A 20,407-nucleotide genomic window follows, 5' to 3' on the forward strand; every position below is an offset into this window, starting at 1 on the left:
TACACACTGATATTGACACATGCAGAATCTCATTCCCTCTTGTTCCTTTTACTCCTCTTGTGACAACTCATTGTCCTCCACTAGATACAAACTTACCCACAGACACACCGAGCAATACAAACTTTTTTCACTTACCACAAACTTGTCAAGCCCCGTGCTTCCTGCATTTGCAACGAAAATGCCTGAGTTGTGTGAGAAAGCAAGTCTTTCTGGTCTTCGATGGAAGGTAGTCCTCTCGGCCTCGCCACAGTCCATGTAGAGACGCACCTCTTCGTGCTCCACCACCACCTGACAGATCAATACACCCATTTAATACAGTGTTTTATCATGGAATGTTTCCTATTGTTCACCACTGGGGGAAAACTTCAAGAAATATGGCTTTTTTCCTCAGAGGTCAGAGGTCAGGGTCAGCAATCAAAGTATTTCAGCAATGAAGATGCTTGAGTCGAGGGCTGTCACTCTATCAAGCTTATAAATATTCAACTCTGATATTGTGATTCTTTGCTCTTTGCTCTGACATTAAGAATATCCCTAATAAATTGTAAATAAAATATAGGAAAGACATAAAAAAAAACATTAATTGCAAATTTTACTGTATTGTACCTAAGGCAGATGCAGTATATTGCTTACTGTGAATCGTGTCCACTGGTCAGTCATGTCTGGGACACTGAAGGTAGCAGCTTTGTGGCTGTGGGAGGCTTGCTCTCTGTCAGTATAGTACAGTAAGATGCTCTGGAGGCCCCCACGGACTGGAGTGAGGGCCAAACCCAGCTCCACCACCTTCTGACGGGCATCTGTGATGGCAAAGAGCACACCTCCTCGCTGGTTGGCTGGACGCACCTGGGGTTAGGGCAAGGTAGAAGACACTGGAGGTCACTAGAGGCTTATTACTTTGGCACAGTGTCACGTTACAATCAATATTACATACCATACCATATCATGCTGCAAGACACATAAATGCAGTAATGTACCAGACTGAGTGCCACTAAAGTTCCAGTACAAATGAAAACAATCATTCCTCTCTGTGTTTATTTATCAACCAGTCATTGCAATCAGTCTGTAGGACATCATGTTACTGCCATGAAAAGAATACCTTATTTTGATTGACTATGAAGATACCACACACAGAATAAATTGATTTTAAACTTTAAAAGTTTCTAAAAATCATTGCTTATGAATGCCTATGCAGGCTGAGGAAAGAGAAAATGAGAAAAAGACAAAAGGTGGGACTTCAGAAAAACTGGGACCTGGACATGTCTTTTGTTTTACAGTCAGAATTCCACAAGGTGGCGACTTTGTGTAGCCGTACCTGACCATAAAGTTGTTAAGCATTAAAGGTGCAATGTGTAGGATTTAGTGGCATCTAGCGGTGAGGTTGCAGATTGCAACCAACTGAATACCACCCACCCACCTGCCAAGCATGTAGGAGAACCTATGGTTGCCGCAAAATGCAAAAGGCCCTCTCTAGAGCCAGTGTTTGGTTTTTTTGGAGTTTGGTCCATTCTAGGCTACTGTAGAAATATGGCAGTGCAACATGGTGGAGCCTCTCCCTATGTAGATATAAAGGGCTCAGTCTAAGGTAACGAAAACACAATAATTCTTTTTATCAGGTGATTATGCACTAATGAAAACATGCTTATGAATATTATATTCCATTTCTGCCAAGTCCTTGCTATATGCCACTAAATTCTACACACTGCACTTTTAAAATTAAACTCCTGTAATGTACTTTCTTCTGACTTGATAAGCCCTGCTGTTGTGTGTGGCTCTGAAGCACTACATTTATACCACACGATCACAGCTTGAGGAAGTTTAAAAGCCACAGGTTGTGGGTTAACCTCTATAGTTTAGTGTTACCGTGACAATGATGGCGAAGTCCCTGTAGAATGACCCTGGCACAAAGGTCTTGGTGAGCCGGCCGATGTTGGCTTCAGGCCCAAAATTGTAGGCTGGAAAACCCTCGTAGCCAGGAGTGAAGGAGACCGACGGAGGGAGGGGGACGCCTATCAACTCCGTCAGGTCCAGATGACCTCCTGAGCCTCGCTCTGACAGAGACAGACACAATATAAAAAAGGTGAAAAATTGAGAAAGAGGGAACAACAGATAGAAGCAGGAGGAAAGAAGCACCAGTTTTTAGAGTTTTTTTGATGTAGATGTCCGAATCCCCATCTTCCCTAATGTCTGCTACCTGTGGTTCTGGTTCATACACCACATTAGAGTGAGAAAGAGAGGTACTTGTGAATCATCTTGACATGGCTTTAATTTGACTTGATTTGATCCTGACTCATCCTACGCCTCACTGCTCTGCCTCGCATGGACATAATCCTCCGAAACAGATAAGCACACACAATGTGAGGCAATTAAGAGTGTGTATGCATGTGAAGAGATGGCTTCACATTCTCTTGATTCCCCCCACTTTGGAGACTGTCTCCCGTAGCGACAAACTCTCACCTCAGCATTCCAACCAGGCTCACCCCTGCTTCGTATATATCTCTGTCATGCACAAACACACACAACTAGAGATGCATTTGCTTACACTTGCACACACATCAAACACACACCTCACCCACGTGAAAACACACAAGCCCCGACCACACCGGACAGCCCAACATTTGGGGGTCTCTAATTCAGCCTGACCAACTGGAAACATACCTGATTAGAGGGTTTAGTGAGTTTGAGTGTATGAGGGCGTGCTTCTGTTCACATTTACACATTTATTATTGCAAACACAGGTGGTGAGGTGGGCATTCAAGATGTGCAAACAAAATGCTCAAACACACACACACACACACACACACACATACTAAAGCCATCACACCTCCAGTCCAGATGTGCAGTCATTAGTGCTCTGTAATGACTGAGAGGAACAGACAAATGCCACTCTGAGAGAACTCAAGCTACAACCAGCATGTTGTCTAGAGGTTTATTCTTCATCCCTGCACTTCAAGAACAGAGATTTGAAAATAATACCCAATCTTCCTATGGTAATCTGTTCAGAGACTGACTTGGCAGCAGGGACCTGGTGGTGATTACCAGTCATAACTTGGACTGCAGCCATTTCCAGATACTGAAGTACCATTTCACATTAGTACTGTGAAGAGTTCTCAAGGTCCAAGTTGGCCAAAAACGAAGACAAAGGAGGAGCAAAAGCCTTTGTGAGAAAAGGCAGCAATACTAGAAATCTCTCAGCACACTTCTGGGGAGTCAGTTCAGAGACTGACAGAGACAATGATGATGTGCTGTCATACAACAAAATACATTAACTCTAAATATGTTTTACATTAAATTTACATTTTATCATTTGGCAGACACTTTTATCCAAAGCTACTCTCAGACAATCAAGCGTTAGAGGACAGTGACTCAAAAAGAGCCGTGTTACATATTCTCAACTAACTGACCAGATAGACATGCGATGACAAAAGATTTTTTGTTGTTGTAGTTGTTTTTTTTAATCATTAAATTGAGAAATGATAAACCTCATTATCAAACTTAATTTTGACATCTTGTAAAAAACAAAGAAAAGAAAAAAGCTGTATTGTGTTTAGCGAAGTAAGTGTTCAGCAATATTTTTATATGAACAATCATAATCATAGCTGTGTGTGAGCTTGCTCATAATGATGAACCTACAGAGAATTATCATACAACTCTGTATCCGTGTTTTACTAAAATTCCAAAACTTTAAGCCTCTTTTAGCTCATTGTTTTGACTTTCCAGCAGCAGGCAGCTATTTTCAGTGAAAAACCCATTATATGCCACTCCCCCAGCACCAAGCAGCACCAAGCAGCAGTCAAACCTTATTCTGCAATGTGGCAAGTTACTATTGGGGTCAAATGATTGTACTGAAGTAAAAAGTACAATATTTTTCTATGGAAATACAATGCAGTACAAGTACCTCATGAGTGCACAGAAGCAAAATACTTGAGTAATAGAACTTAGTTACTTTTCACCACTGGTTTGGAGACACACACACACACACACACACACACACACACACACACACACACAAAGAATGTGTAACAAGGTCAAATCCCATTCTAATGACATCATGTGATATGGATTTAAAAGTAAATACTTCAACATAACTTATATTGAAATCAATATCATCATTTAATACTAACACATCTAACACATCTATAAATCTATAATTTCTTTCTATTAATCAGTCCACAGATTTAGTACTACTGTGACCAGCTTCAGTAAATCATTCATTTTTTAACTAAACAGTCAGTTGAATTACTCAGGTGGTCATACAGACTTCAAGCCAGTCAGCCAATCAAACAGCACTCAGTCAGTTCCATTCATTTCTTTAGTCAAACAGTCTGTCAGTCATCTAATCACCCAGTCATTTTGCATCACATTTTCCCACTCTGACTCCCTCCTCCTTAACCTAATCCTCGTCATGTTGGCCACATGGATGCTTGATCAGCTTGTAGAGACTTATAAAACCAATATTAACAACCCCCTCAACGTTGCCACGAATAACCTTTTAAACCCACCTTAACCCTGCCATGCCACACAAAAGCTTCCCACTGCTTGGCCCACTCTCCGTAGATTTCTCAGACTCTAAAAGATTTAGTGCAGAGCACATCAGGGTACAACTGTGTCACATACCAGCACGCTACAGAAACAACAACTAGGGCTTCTGTTCTGCTTCTTGGCATACACAGAGACATGATAAAAACTTAAGATGCAGGATATAATTTAGAGTTTAACTGATGTGGATGAGGGACTGAACTACTGACCCATCAACACGACCTGAACAAATGAGAGGGAATTAGGTTAGTAAATGTGATGGACCTGTTAAGCTAAACAAGGGGATGGTAGGGAATAAAAGCCTTGTCTTTTCTCATAGTTTCCTTTAAATTACAAGTAAAATCTTGTTGCATTAAAGCAGAACTGACACATGGCTTGACAATTAAAAGACCAATTTCCTCTGCAGCCATTCAACAGTAGCAAATAATTTTGCACATTTGAAATTTCATATTGCTTCTGTCGAGAGCAGTATCAAAAAAATCCTTGCAATTGGTGAGCAAAGAGGGATTCAGAGTCAGTGAACAATTTACAAGAGGTGGTTCCCAAACTGGGGGTCAGTAAATCGATAAATCTGAGGGGCTGAGATGATGAACGAGACAGAAAATGTTTTAGGGAAAAAACATTTCTGACACACACATTATGTTTTTTGAACTTTGTTTTTTTTTTTTTTTTTTTTTTTTAAAAAGAGTTCTGCATTATAGTACTGCATTTTGATTTATTTGGGACACCTGTGAGAAAAAAAGATTAAAAACAAAACACTGATGCAGAGAAGGCCAAGATATTCTGAATTTAAATCAGTAGTATGGATTAAGCTGCAAAAACTCTGAATCCTGCACTTCCCATAATGCAACAGTGATGGCATCTTTGTTAGACCCTGCTGCTGCAAAGCATATCTGTAAAAAAACCTCATGCATTTCTTTTAAAATGTGCAGCTTTCAGACTTGCCAAAGCCCCTCCAGAGCCACAGAGAACATTATACAACTGTTTTCACTTCTCATGATGAGGTTGATGTGTAAAAGCAAAGGAGTTCTTCTCTAATGTTTACTTTTTTTTGCAATCATCTCTTCTACCATCTCACATCTATTCAAATAAAACAGCAAGAGAAGGGAGCAGGACTATGAGAAGGGACTATCATGCGTCAAATAGTTTGGGGACCACTGGTTTAACCACTTGCATCTCTACTAAAGTTAATTGCAATCCCAACCAACTCTGAACTAGAAATCTGCCAGTGAGAGAACTTGAGCCACAAATCTGGATTGTTGCAAATCTCTCAAATGGTCTTCCCCTCTTCTCTTCACCTCGCCTATGACACTCACCACTCTTCCAGTGTTTCAGTGGTTTGTATTGAGATCTGCCGTTGCTGCTTCCACCTGTGTTCTCATCTTGAGGTGGGGTCCCAGGTGCTGCAGTGCTGTGGCCAGAAATTGACACTGCGGGGTGGGGCGTAGGGGTCTCTGTTTGAGTGCTACCCTCTGGAGCTTTCTCCTTCATCTCGTCCTCCTTTCCCACCCACTCCGTTGTTCCCGGGATGTCAGAGGGGCCCGGTGAGATGATGGATGGAGAGGTGATGGAGGGGGGAACAGAGGGAGGAGAAGAGCTGGGGCTGCTTTTTGAGTTTGACCAGAGGAAACTCCACCACTGAGCCCTTACAGGAGAGGAGAGGAGCAGGAGGAGAGCAAGAGACAAGCGAAGGGCTCCCATCCTCTCTGCGTGTCTCACACAGATTCTGTTAACTGCAGCTATGAAATACTACACATGTGCAAACAGGCATAAATGCAAGACAGCTATGAGAGGATGCACACAGTGTTACTGGCACATGCAGGGTTCTGCAGAGTGTACCAAAAGACAATCTCAAGTAATCCAGGAGAGCAGAACAAAAAATAATCAAAGAAACTTTCAGCCTCTTACTGTCCTCTCTTCGTGTCCTCTCTCGTTATGTCCTTCCTTTCTCCGTCAGTCTCTCTCACTCTGTTTCTCTCTGATATCTCTCTCTTTTTCCCCTCTCCCTCCCCTCCTCTCTCCCTGTGTAATTACCAACTCGCCCTCCTCTGTTACTCTACAGCACAGCAGACTTGATTTCCTCTCCCTTTTTCTCTCCCTCAGTCAGACAGGCAGATTAGAGAGTTAGTTCACTTCTCCTCCCTCCTCCTCCTCCTCCTCCTCCTCCTCCTCCTTTCCTCTCTCTCCTTTACTCCTATGTGTGTGTGTATGCTCTCTGGATTCAGACTTGGTCTCTCGCTCACTCTTCACACCACACCAACGGCCTGTCAAGGCTAACAGCAGACACAGATTCAAACTCTCCCATGAATGATGCTGCAGGTGCAAAACCTTTGCAGCGGATCCTCACTTCCATTTCCCTGTTGCTGTACAGTGTTTACCAGGTAAAAGTGTGGAAATGCTCAAAGGAAATCACCTTGAGGAATACATTATGATTCATTTAAAAAGAACCAATATCTCCACATCTAAACATTCTACAAATTATGACACTTGTGGTGAGGTATCCAACAAAATACCATGTGAAACCACAACAAATGAGCCTGGGAAACTGTCTGGGAAACTGTCTGGGAAGCTGTACCATGTACAGTGTTTTAGCCGGTCAGAATCAAACATCCGCAAACACGACGCATTTGAAAGGTTGCTTGAAGGACACAAAAGCCTCTCTCGTCTCTTATGGATAATAAAATACTTTTAAACAACTACAAGGTACATTCAAAACACACTGTGTTTTGAGAGAAATAGTGTGGGAGAGAAAAATAGTATACAAAACTAAGACCTGAGAGTCAATGATCTGTCTTTACCAAAGGTGGTACAGTGCACAAGAGATGATCAGTTGTTTGGTCTATGAAATGTCAGAGAATGGTGAAAAATGTTGATCAAAGCCCAAGATGCAACCTAAGATTTCTTGTTTTGTCCCAACACAGTCCAACAGTCCACAACCCAAAGATAGTTTGGTATTATAGAAGACTAAAGAAGCTAGAAAATATTTACATTTATGAAGCTGGAACCAGAGAATTTTAAAAATGACTCAAAACTTATTAAAATACTGCCAAATCTACTTTGGCAATCGACTGGTTGATAAATCAACTAATCTATATGTTATTACTTTATGACTTGTGTTTTCTTGCGTGATTGTGTTTTTGCATCTGAATTGATCTTAGTTAAATTTCAATCAGTAAGACTATGATATTCTTTCCCCTCTGCTTCATCATTTGTTACTATTTCTGTGCCATATTTTTCAACTTCCCTCCATTATGTTGTCAGGTTAATATCTAATTGGTAACTCATTCTGCTTCTCCTTCTTCATACCATTCGGACAAGTAAAACTGCAACTCTTCTCACTAATCCACACAGCCAATCGCCAAGAATGCTGTTTGTAAAGAGGACACTGATGATGCCAATATCCAACAGCCAGGCTGGCCCTAATCACAACCATAACGAGCCTTCCACCAAAAACAGCACGCTTTATACCTGTACATTAATTTTTCCTCAGTGAAAATAATATAATTAAGGTGTTTTACTTTCATGATATTTAAATGCTTAAATGGTAGATAATGCTGTCATAAAATGGCTGGACCAATAACAGATAACATTTGTTTATCACCTAAATTTTAGGTGGAAAACATAAAAACTACCAAAAGTTGGATAGAAGCAATTCTCTCTGCTGCAGCTCATTGAACAGTGAGAGAGGCCCCATACTGATGATGACAAAGGGATGCCTGTTCTGTTGTATTGTGCTTCTGGGAATGTTTGGTGAGGTCCAGGATGAGGGTTGGAGTGCTGCTGAGGATACGGTCTTGGGTGGAGGTGTTTGTTCAGGCTGACATTTTCACATTAGGGGGGTGATGACACCCCTAATGTGAAAGCATGTTTGATGACCTTCATTTTCTTGTTAAAAAAAACCTGGTGGGAAGACTCTGCAAACATGTGTCTCAATCTTCTTCCACTAGATGTAGACATTTTAGGGGGTTGTAACCTGAGGCAAATAGTGGAAACGACCAAAATTGCAAGTCTTTATGGTTTGTAATGAGACAGATGATGATGGTGTCATCAGTACTATATAACACTGTGGCAACCTACTGTGTAATATCAGAGAAAGTTTTAGTTGAACCCATTATCACTCAGTGTAAGCAGGTTACAGCAGACATTATCACTTGCCATAGTGAGGAAAGCACAGGTGTTACTAATAACATTAACAATGGCTGCATTCTATTCAAGTGTCCCAGTAAGTCGTGAATGACAGTGTGACAGTGAGCCAGTATGCACAATACCAGGACCCAGAAACTGAGCAGCTAAATGGTATTCAGCAATTATTAATTTTATTATTTACACCTGTCCATCTTTCCTACAGTGACATGTCAAAATGTCTTCTATGAAAAAGTTATAATATATAACTTATAATTAGGTATAAGTATGTGAGATAAGGAGAAGAACCGTTACCTAGCTCTTCAGTTCCTGGGGGCTTTTACGACACTTGTAGGTCATTGTTTGGGTTTTATGGCCCAAGTTCAGTCTGTGCTGTTTTTATCAGTACCATAGGCAGCTGTTTTCAACAAACAAGCTACGATAGCCTGTCCACCACCAAACAGCAGACAAAGTTAGCAACTAGCTGGTGAAGAAGGTTGAACATTTAACTTAGGCTAAATCCTATGGCTAAACCTTTGTATGCTACTCTTGCAAGCAAGAATTGGTGGAGAACAAATCAGAGTTAAGAAGAGAGTGAATATTGGACTAACATTCATCAGGTGGCCTGAAGCACAACTTCAAACAAAAGTTAATGTTGCTATGTGTCTGCTGGTGTGTGGGTGTGTACTCAAGTAAAGTTTTGCTCACATGTTAGCAAATATGTCTTCCTATAGGTTTAATGAACAACCAGGCAAACAACAGTAATGTCTGCAGAGTTAAAAGGCTTGTTGCCAATGTTCTCCCTTTTTTTTTAAAGATATGTTTTGGTGCCTTTTTTGCCTTTAATGGAGAGCTGATAGCAGAGAAGCGACAGGAAACGGAGGAGAGAGAGAGAGAGAGGGGTATGACATGCAACAAAAGTCCCAAGCTAGAGTCAGAACCAGGGTCATTGCAGGCATGTGGCATGCACTGTAACCATTAGCTACCAGGGCATTCCCAATTGCTCAATATTTAGCATTACTCATTAAAATATCACAGGCAGTCCCACAGCAATAAAATGCTTGACTTACCTTACCTCCTTTGCAGAAACAAAACCACCACAGAGATGTAATCAGAGCATCTCGCTATTCACACTGAAAGTGACTCAGTTACTGGGTTGCTATTTTCCGAGTGTGGCCAGTGCTGGAGGAAATCTGTCGAAAAGTTGCAAAAGTGCTCATAACTAGTGCATGCGGCACATTTCGGCCCTTTAAATAAACAAAAATGTATGAGATTGACGTGTTTTTTCAATCCATATGTCTTATACCTAAAAATTGGTGATTGAGAAAATTGCTGCAGGACAGTTACATAAGGTATGAGAGAAGGAAAACTACTTGATATGTTGGCACAAAGTCAACCAGAGAAGTTGTAAGTAGTAAAGTCAACATTAATCCGTTTGTAGAAGCAACCTTGATGAGTTTCATCAGACCCGTGGGAGCCATGCTGGTCAGAACACACTAACACATAAACAGTGGTGGGAGAAAAAGGATGGGTGGACTCTAATGGAGCAGATGACAGGTTTAAAATTTAAAGAGAGGGTGAGGAAACTGCCTGAGGGGGGTAAAGCTTGATTAGACATGGATTAGCAAGGGATGGGGGGTTGTAGGATGGGATAGGTTGAGGAGGAGTTAGAGGGGGTCAGGAAGTGAGGCATGGGGGGGGGGGGGGGGGGGGGGGGGTGACCCTGATGATACACCCCAGTCAAACTTGTACATATGTACTGTGTAATCATAGCTTCATTCCTCCTACCAAGTGTACTAAGGGGGTATTTTTTGATTATAGTTGTTAGCTATTATACAAGTCATATCCAAGGATGAAAAATACAGCATGTCTTTAAAACAGTATTCACAGCAGAACAAGCTATAAACCCAACATTAACATGTTATCACCTTATCAAATGTAAGTCCCAATATTCATTCTCATTTTAGCTCTGTTTTGTTCTCCACCAACTCCTGAGAGCAGTATTCGTCTCATTAGCTGCTCAAGGCTTCACTATGATCACTGATTGCTAACTTTGTCCGTCATTTGGTGCTGGAGAAGTAGCGTACAGTGAGTTTATCTGAGTTTTTTTTTTTGCCAAAAACAACAGCAGCCTTTTCTGTCTGGAAAGAAGTTAAATGAGAGCCATGAGGCTGAACCAAAACAGTAAAGGAAACTTTAAATAAAGGCCATCAAATGCCAATAATAATCTCAGTAAATGGTTTAAATTAAGTTAAATTAGGCTGTTATCTCTTGGCAGAGGTGGCAATCAGAATGTCAGTGATAGAACAACAGATAGAGGTCACTAAGCTGTTACCTATTAAACTGGAATCAGTCATCTATTTGAGGATATACATGAAATGAAACGATGAAAGTGACCGTTAGCATGGCTTCTACCAAGCATAATGTTGTCAACAAGTAAAAAACAAAGTGGTCACTTTCATGTGCAGTGGCTGGTGAAAAGCAGCCACATTCTTATGAGTATTTTCAGACCCCCTTTTTCTATACATGGTGACCCCATTTAGGGCCTCTGGATTCCAGGAAGAGTAACCCCTTCACCCTTCACCTCACTCTCACTTCCCGCTCTACCTAGCAACCATCCCAACAATAAACTCTAATTGGTTTACTGTCACAGCCTATCGCACGGGGGATGCTATGAATTTATTCACAGAAATAACCATTTAAGTGGCTGCAAGAGACAGAAGGGAAATCACAAGACCAATAGACATGTGTTTTACACATAATGTCCATGGCATTATGTGTAAAACAGTTTTTAAAGATTAACTTGCTGCTTTGGACACTGAAATATGTCGTATTATTATATGAAATATACCCTAAAGTCAGGCGTAATGGTGAATTTGTGTGTCCCACAATTTGTGTACCATATACTTAATAAAATGACAGCAGAAGCATGATTACATATCAGCCTGTTATTACTGTCTATAACTTCAAAATCAGCACAGCAGTGGAAAACACTATAAAGAGGATACAGAAAAACAAAACTGTAAAAAAGAATCTGTAATATAGTCTTGCTCACTAACCAGTACTTTGGTACCACCTAGTGGCTAGGGACAGTAATGCATGCAGAATAGAGAGTAGTTCAAACCATGCTTCAAATTCAGTCATGTCATCGTAATACATATAATAAAATTTAAAATACTGTACACAGAATCTGCACAACCAAGTCTGTTTCTAGGTCCATGAAGTGAAAACATTCAATCACCAATGATTTTCCAAGTCTTATTTTCAATGAAATTTTGGTGAAATTACATGTCTTTTATGTCTTAACTGGTAATGTGCTGTAAGACTATGAGAATACCTACAGAACAAAGTTTCACTTGTTTGTAGTAGTCATGTAGGTTCACCCATATAAGGCTTTTGTGTCAAATTAAAGGGTGGATGCACAGAAAAGACAAATAAACAGAGGGGGAACAGTAATATGTGCTAATAGTAGAACTATGATTGTAAAATGCTCATTATGATCAACACTGTCATGTTAGAGTGTGTTCATGTCTCTTTTTGTGTGTTTGTATGTCCTACGTGTCTGTGTGTGTCCTGATTTTGTGTATTTGACTGTGCAAGTTGGTCCACTCTGCTAATTAGAGCGAAAGAGGTTTTGGCTCACTGGCTGGTCTTTCTGTGCCAGGACAAAACAAGAACTTATTTAGTCAGCACAACTGATACTAACGATGTTTAAAAAAAACCTCTTAAAACAAAGGTCTTTTCTAAAATACCCCAAATTACTAATTGATCAATCCAGCAACGCTCATAAATAAACTATGGCTGTAAACATTGGGCACTTTGGTTGGAACATTTTTCACTGATGTCATGAAACTTTCTGTCACACAGGCATAAAATCATCTGTGTGATGCCAAATGAATTGTTCTATTTTTGTGTGACTATTCCCCACTAGGTTTGATTGACATATCCTCTTAACCAACCCTAAAGCAGAAACATGGGTGGGCGGGTTACAAAGGCCAACAGAGAGGACCTGTTCTCAGGTATACCACACATACACATTTTCAAACACTGTAGCCACTAGGCAAGCAATCAATGAAGCCAGTGTTGCAAAGCTGTTTTTCTCATGCACCTCCCCCTCCAACTCTCTTTCCTCCTTCACCCCTCTTCCGCTCCTCCTACGATGTGTTTTCATTTTATATTTCTAGGCCATGTTCAGTCAGGAAATGTTGCAGTAAATATATAAGCTCTTATGGGAAAGGTCAGCCAAGAAAATACATCATCGTGTGGAGAAGGGAGTCATTATCCACATTTAGTTAGTCAGGCCAACAGAGTCACTGGTATACATCAATAAAAGGACTAATAAAGCCAGTACAATGGCATAAAATGAACCTGGGACAAAAAAAGTTAAATTGTCAATTTATAGTTTGCTGACACACTTTTATAATCAAACTGCTTCAATAAAGTCCTTCAAATAACTGGCTGCAATCTGGATGTGACCTGTGACTGATGCTAAGATAAATGAATACATGACAAAATGAAGAAACAGGAAAGATAGAAAGAAAGAAACAAAACTAATTTGTTTTTTTTTAACTTGTTAAGTGAAAAAAAATATAAAATAAAATATACAGCAGCTATAATCTAGGGAGAGGACAAACTTAATGGATGGTTTACAAACCCAAACTAAGGTATAATACAGCTTAACTTTGTCAGGCTGACATTAATCATTGTGCAGGAAACTTAGAGTGATTGATTAATTGTTTCACAAAACTATATCTGAAGTTATTTTGTCGAACAAAATGATGATAAAACGCATCATCTGGAGATCTTAAGTCCCTTGTAATTTACAACTATATCACTGAAAGGCAGCAACACTTTGTAGCTGTGGGTCTGCACACAGGTAAGGTAGATCCTTCAGAGGTGATTGTTATAGTGGAACACGATCTGTCTGTCTCTTATGTTCAACTGTCTGTCTGTGCAAATCTCTTTTGTGTCCAGGACGGCAGGTGGGAGACAAAGAATGTGTGGAATGCCAAAGATGATGTTAGATGTGCACCCTCGCAGACACACACACACACAAAAATCCACTTTGAACGCTCAGCTCAACCTCCAACCTAAGTGAAGACAAAGGAACTACCTGCAGGGCAAATTAGGGATGTGTGGGGTGTGTGAAGGCAGTGAGTTATAATCTATCAGTCTCCATCAGCTCTGTCTACACTGAAAGAGCAAATTAGAGATTGTTGCTGTCCAAATACTGAATAACCTTTATGGATATAGTAAATACAACCACTAAACTTGGCAGAGTCAGTATCTGACTACATAAATATATACACATACAGCACAGTTGTTGCTGTTGCTGTTGTCAGCAGTAAAATATAAGTGTTATCACCTTTATCCTAGTAGTAGTAGAAGTAGTAGCTACCAATGCGTATCACTGAAACATGCTCTATGCCACCCTTAGCATGGGAAAAGAGAGGGAGACTGTGCAGAACAAGCTTAAAGAAAAAAAGCAGAGACAAATAGAGAGCTTCTTAAGAACAGAGGACAAAAAGAGAAAGGATAATAAAAGGAGACAAGAAAACAGGATAAAATTGGGAGTCATAGATGTTATCAGAGGGAGAGTCTGACCCCAGGGTAGGATTAACCCAAACATCTGACCTACACACCCACCTACACACACACCCAAGAACACATACAAACAAAGAGTAATGAAAGACTTGGATGCTGTAGCCCGAAACTTTAATAATGTATAAGTACTTGAACTCTCTCTAGACAGGATCTTGTCCTGTATTTGAGCATACAAATGTATGTGTGTGTGTATGTGTGTGTGTGTGCGTGTGTGTATGTGCCATTGTGAGTCACAGCTCCCATTCAGAGCCAATTGAGCATGTGTAAGTAGAATCTAGATTACTTTGCGCTGAAAGACAAATCATGTTATACTCTTTACTGGCTTGATGCTATCAAACAACTGATTCAGAACAAAGAGCTCTGGGTTTACTGACAGCAGACAACTAGCCTCTACTGAGTGTGTGGATATAAGACAGAGGGGGCACAGAGAAACACTAAACACTCTAATTGTCACTGTTACGGTTTTATTTCATTTGCTAGTTGTAAATGTAATATTGGCAGTGGAGCAGCTGTTGGAGCCAGCTGTGTTACTCAAACCTATCAGAGATTACATCGCCTCTATTTGCCCAACTTTTAACTCAATTTCCAACCTGTGTGCTTTTGATGAAAGCCTGCATCACTAACATTTTTGGATAATGACTGGGGCCGGCATCCAGCCAATTACATTAGAGAAGTCATGGGGCCAACATAACACAGTCTCACATAGAAACACAGCTGACTAGACAAATCAGGAATGTGGTCTTGGGTAAATTCAGTTTAATCCAACTTTCATTATCTTAAAAGGTTTCCTCAATTTTTCAGTGAACCAGATGACTCAAAGGTTAAAAGGCCTTATGTTGTCAGCCATTCACCATGCTGAAGTGTCCTTTTTCAAGGATCCCTGCCAGTTCTGGGATTATTTGTCCTGTGTCTCACTTCTCACCTCCCTTTGGAGGAAGGTTTTCTATAGCTGCTCTCATCAATATTTTTGGATATTAACAATGGAAAAAAAAAATTACCAGCCACCTTAGGCACACCTGTCTGGTCAACACAATAGAGCATATAACAGCTACAAAGTTAGATATTTCACCTCAGCTTCAAGGACAGCGAATATTGGCTTTACATTTGCCAGATGCCCAGAAACACAATTTCAAATAAATGCTAATGTTGCTCTGCGTCTGCTGGAAGGATGTGTGAATAGACACCTGTTTGCTAACACATTCGCCATATCAACTTAAGGATGGTAATGTCAATGTTGGGTTTACAGATGTTCCATTGAACCCTAGTGGCCAAATTTTTTTTAAAAAGTAATAAAAAATAAGTAGATACTGGTAGAAAAGAGTCCTAAAGTCTGTAATTTCAGTTACAAACCAATAACTATCGTAAGTTTGCTAACATTTGCTAACATTCGCCACTATAAACTACTGCTCATACCAGACTAAATAAGGCTGTGGCAGCAAAACTCCTGTGTATTGATTTCAGCAAGCTTTTGTTTTATTTCTTTTGAATTGAACCTTTTATTTGCAAAAGAATTATTTTGTTATTTCTTGGTATTTATTTCAAAAGGGACATAGTCTCACTTTCAACCCACATTAATTGCTTTTATGGCTACTTGGGGGCAAGGCAACAAGCTGTAAACAAAACATTGACATATCATCACCTTATAAAGATGTTACAGCCAATGAGTTAGCAAAAAGGTGCCTTTTTTACACACTCAGCAGACAAGGAAAAACTTGAGCATTGATTTGCACTTGTGCTTCTGGCCACCTAGAGAATGTACATCCATTATTCACTCTTCTCTTAGCTTGTTTTGGTCTCCACTTATTCTTGAGGAAACTATCTGTCTCTTTAGCTTCTAAGTTCTTCCTTATGTTCACTTTGTCTGTCTGCTGTTTTAGTGCTGAGTGGCCAGTGTACAGTGGGTTTATTAGAGATTTTTTGCTGAAAAGAGGAGCCTGCAGCCACTGGAAATTACTGCAGAGTCAGGTGAGAATTTAAAGATCCCACCCAGACATGTATTAAAAGTTATTTTCAAAAACTCTGCTTCGAACAATGATGTGTGTCTGATATGGTTTTTCCAAAAAAAAAAAAGGTACAATTACCACATTAAAATCCTTAAAATTACTTTGACTCCTTCTCCCTCATTAAAATTCCACAATATCTGAATATGTAAATATTGTTCATTTCTACTTTTTTTCCTACTTCACTGTAAAGTTTGTTCTCAGTGTATGTGCACTAAAGGCTTCAAGCTTCATTATCACACTTTTATAAGTCGTATATTTGACCACGATTGGCTCCAAACTAGCTATGATGTCACTGATCATGCTCGTAGGCCCACCATTTAAAACCTGATTTTCAGTCAGCACACAGAAACTTTCTATCTTCAGCAGACGAATGTGAAAACAGCCTTCTAGTATCAAACTCTGTACATACATCATTCTGCACAGTGAAGCTCAAACATTCAACTGAAGGAGCAAGAAGAAAGTGAGTGGAGAGGGACTTGATCCATTGTTAATATAAAAATATTGATTAGTGCAATTTAAAGGTATATTTGAACAGCATGAAAGTGAGGTTATGCCTACTAATTTGGTTTGGTGGCTATTTTTGGCTATTTTTAATCTTACTCATAAAATGAAATGAAAGTCTTATGGTAAGTGGCATGTGATTGCAGTCTGTAACGGGAGCTGACTGATTTAATGGATTACAGGCTGCCTGCTGAGTCACAGGTTATTAAGACAATAACCAATTGACTGGGGTGATGCTACAAATGAACTTCTGACTCCGAACACACACGCACACACATTACACACACACCCCCACGTTCGCTCAATGCCACACTGTAAGGCCTACAGCATATTTCAGATAAAAAGAATGTATTGTTTAGACTTGTTGGGAGGTCAGAGGTGGACATCTGCAGAAGGGACAGTTTCCATTACATCAAGTGTCCCTGGCTTCAACCCCATCCCGCCTCCCCCAGTCCCCTGCCATCCTCTCACCCTCACTTCACCCCCTGAAATACACAATCATACATGGACAGACACAGAGAGACACAGAGAGATAGCGGTCATCCAGTGTGAAGCTCAGTGATGGGTTTTTTTCCATGTGCTTGTGCCTGCTGAGATAAGTGGGCCAGCTGGACACAGAGAGACAGTGTGATGAGACAGACAGGCAGGCAAACAGGTGGACACGACATCAACTACAAACTTGGTCAGATTTGGTTCCCACCATCTAACTCTAACCCCGTTTTCTCTTTTTCATTTCCGTTTCTTTTGTCAATTCATAAACCTCAGCCCTCAGCCTCAAAGGCTCATTTTGCTGCAAACCTACAAGAACTAATCCAGCTTTTTAATACACTTTATTTGTGATAATCATACCACAGTAAATTTGAAAAATGTTTATAAATGCTACTCAAACAAGGCCATCACCTATTGACCACTGCCAGCCCACTGGATTTATGAATGATGACATATTGTTATTATACTGACCAAGATTATTTAAAATCAAATCCAATAAATAATAGTAAATAAAAGCTTTCAGAACTATGTCTGGTTTCACTATAGTACATAAAACCTGGTAAATGTATCAGAAAAAGTTGCATTATCACAATTTTAGGTACATTTTCTATAAATGAAGATTATCTGTCAATACTTTAGATTACCTTACTAATGTCTTCATATGATCTTAATAAGCATTAATATGAAAGATTTCTTTATAATTACTTTTTCATGATGCTATTGTAAAGTGAAATTCCTATAGAATTCCTACAGAGGGCAGACAGAGATAATTTAAGATAAACTAATTCATATCAAACCAACCAAGCTAGTCGATCAGTCAGTTTCTCAAAACATGTGGTATCATGGATACAAGCTGCTAGACTATTTGCGTTCGCTTATGTCCTGATTATACATGTATAAGGCACAGGGCAGTCCCAGAATGTGTGTGTGTGTGTGTGTGTGTGTGTGTGTATGCATGTTGGGTGCTGGGGGAGTTTGCTCAGCTGCAAGTGTTGTTCTCAGAGCAAACAACCTTTCAACTCATCTCCTCCTCCAATACGAATGATAATGAAACACAAGGGAGGCACAGTAATGGGGGATTCATCTGCTCATTTGATCCTGCAGAAAGTGTCATTATCATTGTCGTGGTGTAAGGTGTGATTCCCTCTGTACAGAGCTGTAAACTTTGCATGTAAGCACAGTGAATGCTTACAGGTCAATGATGTCATTCTTTGTTGTTTTTTTGGAAGTGCTGCACATTGTGTATTGTGGCATTTCTTGTGAACTGTCTGGAATGAAAGGCAACCTTTAGAGAAATGTGACAGGAAAATATTATCTCATATTCTCTCTGCAGTGCCACTGACACAGTACCATCTATTGACATCCACCCACTGTAGTCACACCACGAAATTCACTATTGTTCAGAACAACAGAAGAAAAATGCATCTTCAATTTGCACATAAGAAAATGAGTGGAAACTGCAAATTCCAAAAAAAATCAAAATATTGCAAAAAGGTTTTTGGTGGAGGTGGAAAAGTTGGCGTGTCGATAAAAAAGAAAAGTGCAGTGGAAACAGGTTTAATGAATAAATCATGATATATATGAAGCATGTGACTTAAATGTCACTCAAGCTTTTGCTCCACTGAAGAGATGAAAATCTCAGGTCTGCGTAAACCAATGAAGAGACTGTAACGTTCCTCAAATTCATGCATAAAATTAAGATAAGTGTTATATTTCCATCATGTTTTCCACATGGTTTTCCACTGTTTCAGGTCTGACCAGTGTCATCTCATTGCACCCTCTTCTTCTGTAATGACACTGGACTGGAGAATTAGCAACACCAACAGTTCTTGATGAGCCCAACCCCTAATATTCATATAACAGTAAAACATTCATTTGCAGTTTCTTTCTTCTGGAAATTCAGTCAAAATTTGTGCTGCATTTGGATGGAAACCTGGGTAATGATGGCCCATCTTTTCAGTCAATCTCTGAGTGTGGCTGTCTGAGACAGGGATAAGCACTTTTTCCTTCCAACATTGTCGGATGACATGTCGTGCATACTAGTTCTTTTCAAACATGGATCCTATTGGCCTTTATACAGCAGAGCAGGTGGAGATGTATCAACACTAGACTGAAGACAAATACTTAAAATGTGTTGTCAAGTCAAGTCAAGTAAATTTTATTTATATAGCGCCAAATCAAAATAGAATTATCTGAGAGCGGGTCTAGACCGTACTCTTTGATTTACAGAGACCCAACATTCCCCCATGAGCAAGCACTTGGCAACAGCGGCAAGGAAAAACTCCCTTTTAACGGGAAGAAAGCTCAAGCAGAACCGGGTTCTGGGTGGGCGGCCATCTGCCTTGACCGGTTGGGTTGAGAGAGAAAGGAGGGGGAGAGAGAAACCCCCTGTGCCTTTCTGCACAGGTTTCTGTCACAGAATTTCAAACTGCTCCCTCATCCTTGAAAGGTTTATTTACATGCACACACAACATTAATATTAAAGGTTAAAGCAGGAGGCCAGCTGATTCATTTACATGTGACGCTGTAGTGTAATTTCTCCAAAATAATAGTTTATACAGTATGCTGTGGGTCAAAAATTTTATTTCCTGTCGAACCACACCCTGCCTAACTATTCTAAACTGTGTTCAAATCAGCATTTATCCAACATCTCAAAGTGGTAAATGGTCCTAAGTGCCCTGATCACATACTGTCCTCATTTTAGTCACTGGAGTAAAAACATTTTATTAACTATCACCAGTCTGGTGATTTTTGAGCAAAGCTGTCCTAACCTGTTTTGAGTTCTTTAGAAGGTTTCAGATGATACAGCATGTACACATATTTCTTAAAAGATACAGTTGTGAAAGGAGTATGATTCTGTGCACAGAAAGAAGTGGTGTGCACTATTATAAATCAAGTCTTTTTTTCTGTTTTCATTTTAATTCTTAATTTTTGTGTGTTTGTGTATTGTTCACATTACACACATTATATATTAATCCGGGATGAATGCAAGTGTACCTATCAGTATGTTTCAAAGTGCTGACTAATACAGGCAAAACAACACCAATAATAAGTGTTTTTTGGTCTTTTTGTGCTTTTTTTTACCATTGCTGTCAATGTTTGGGCAACAGGTTTGGTCAGCTGTGATATACTGCTACTCATTAGGACCACTGACA

General features: G+C 39.9%; 1 protein-coding gene across 5 annotated transcripts in view; it reads right to left on the bottom strand.

Moving 5' to 3' along the window:
• The window catches only part of col15a1b (collagen, type XV, alpha 1b), a 54,058-nt gene that overhangs the window by 25,306 nt on the left and 8,345 nt on the right, over positions 1-20,407 (bottom strand). For 4 of the 5 annotated variants that reach the window (XM_044369248.1, XM_044369246.1, XM_044369247.1 and 1 more), the window contains exons 1-4: positions 5,850-6,471; positions 1,858-2,045; positions 631-840; positions 136-288 (exon numbers count right to left, since the gene is read on the bottom strand). In XM_044369248.1, the coding sequence (XP_044225183.1) occupies positions 136-288; positions 631-840; positions 1,858-2,045; positions 5,850-6,234 (936 nt within the window). In that variant the 5' untranslated portion in view covers positions 6,235-6,471. Of the gene's footprint in view, positions 1-135; positions 289-630; positions 841-1,857; positions 2,046-5,849; positions 6,472-20,407 lie in introns of those variants that run through there. The other variant, XM_044369249.1, reaches the window with a different exon arrangement.

The sequence above is a fragment of the Thunnus albacares genome, chromosome 12, assembly GCF_914725855.1.
Source record: "Thunnus albacares chromosome 12, fThuAlb1.1, whole genome shotgun sequence".
In the NCBI taxonomy this organism is placed as follows: Eukaryota; Metazoa; Chordata; class Actinopteri; order Scombriformes; family Scombridae; genus Thunnus; species Thunnus albacares.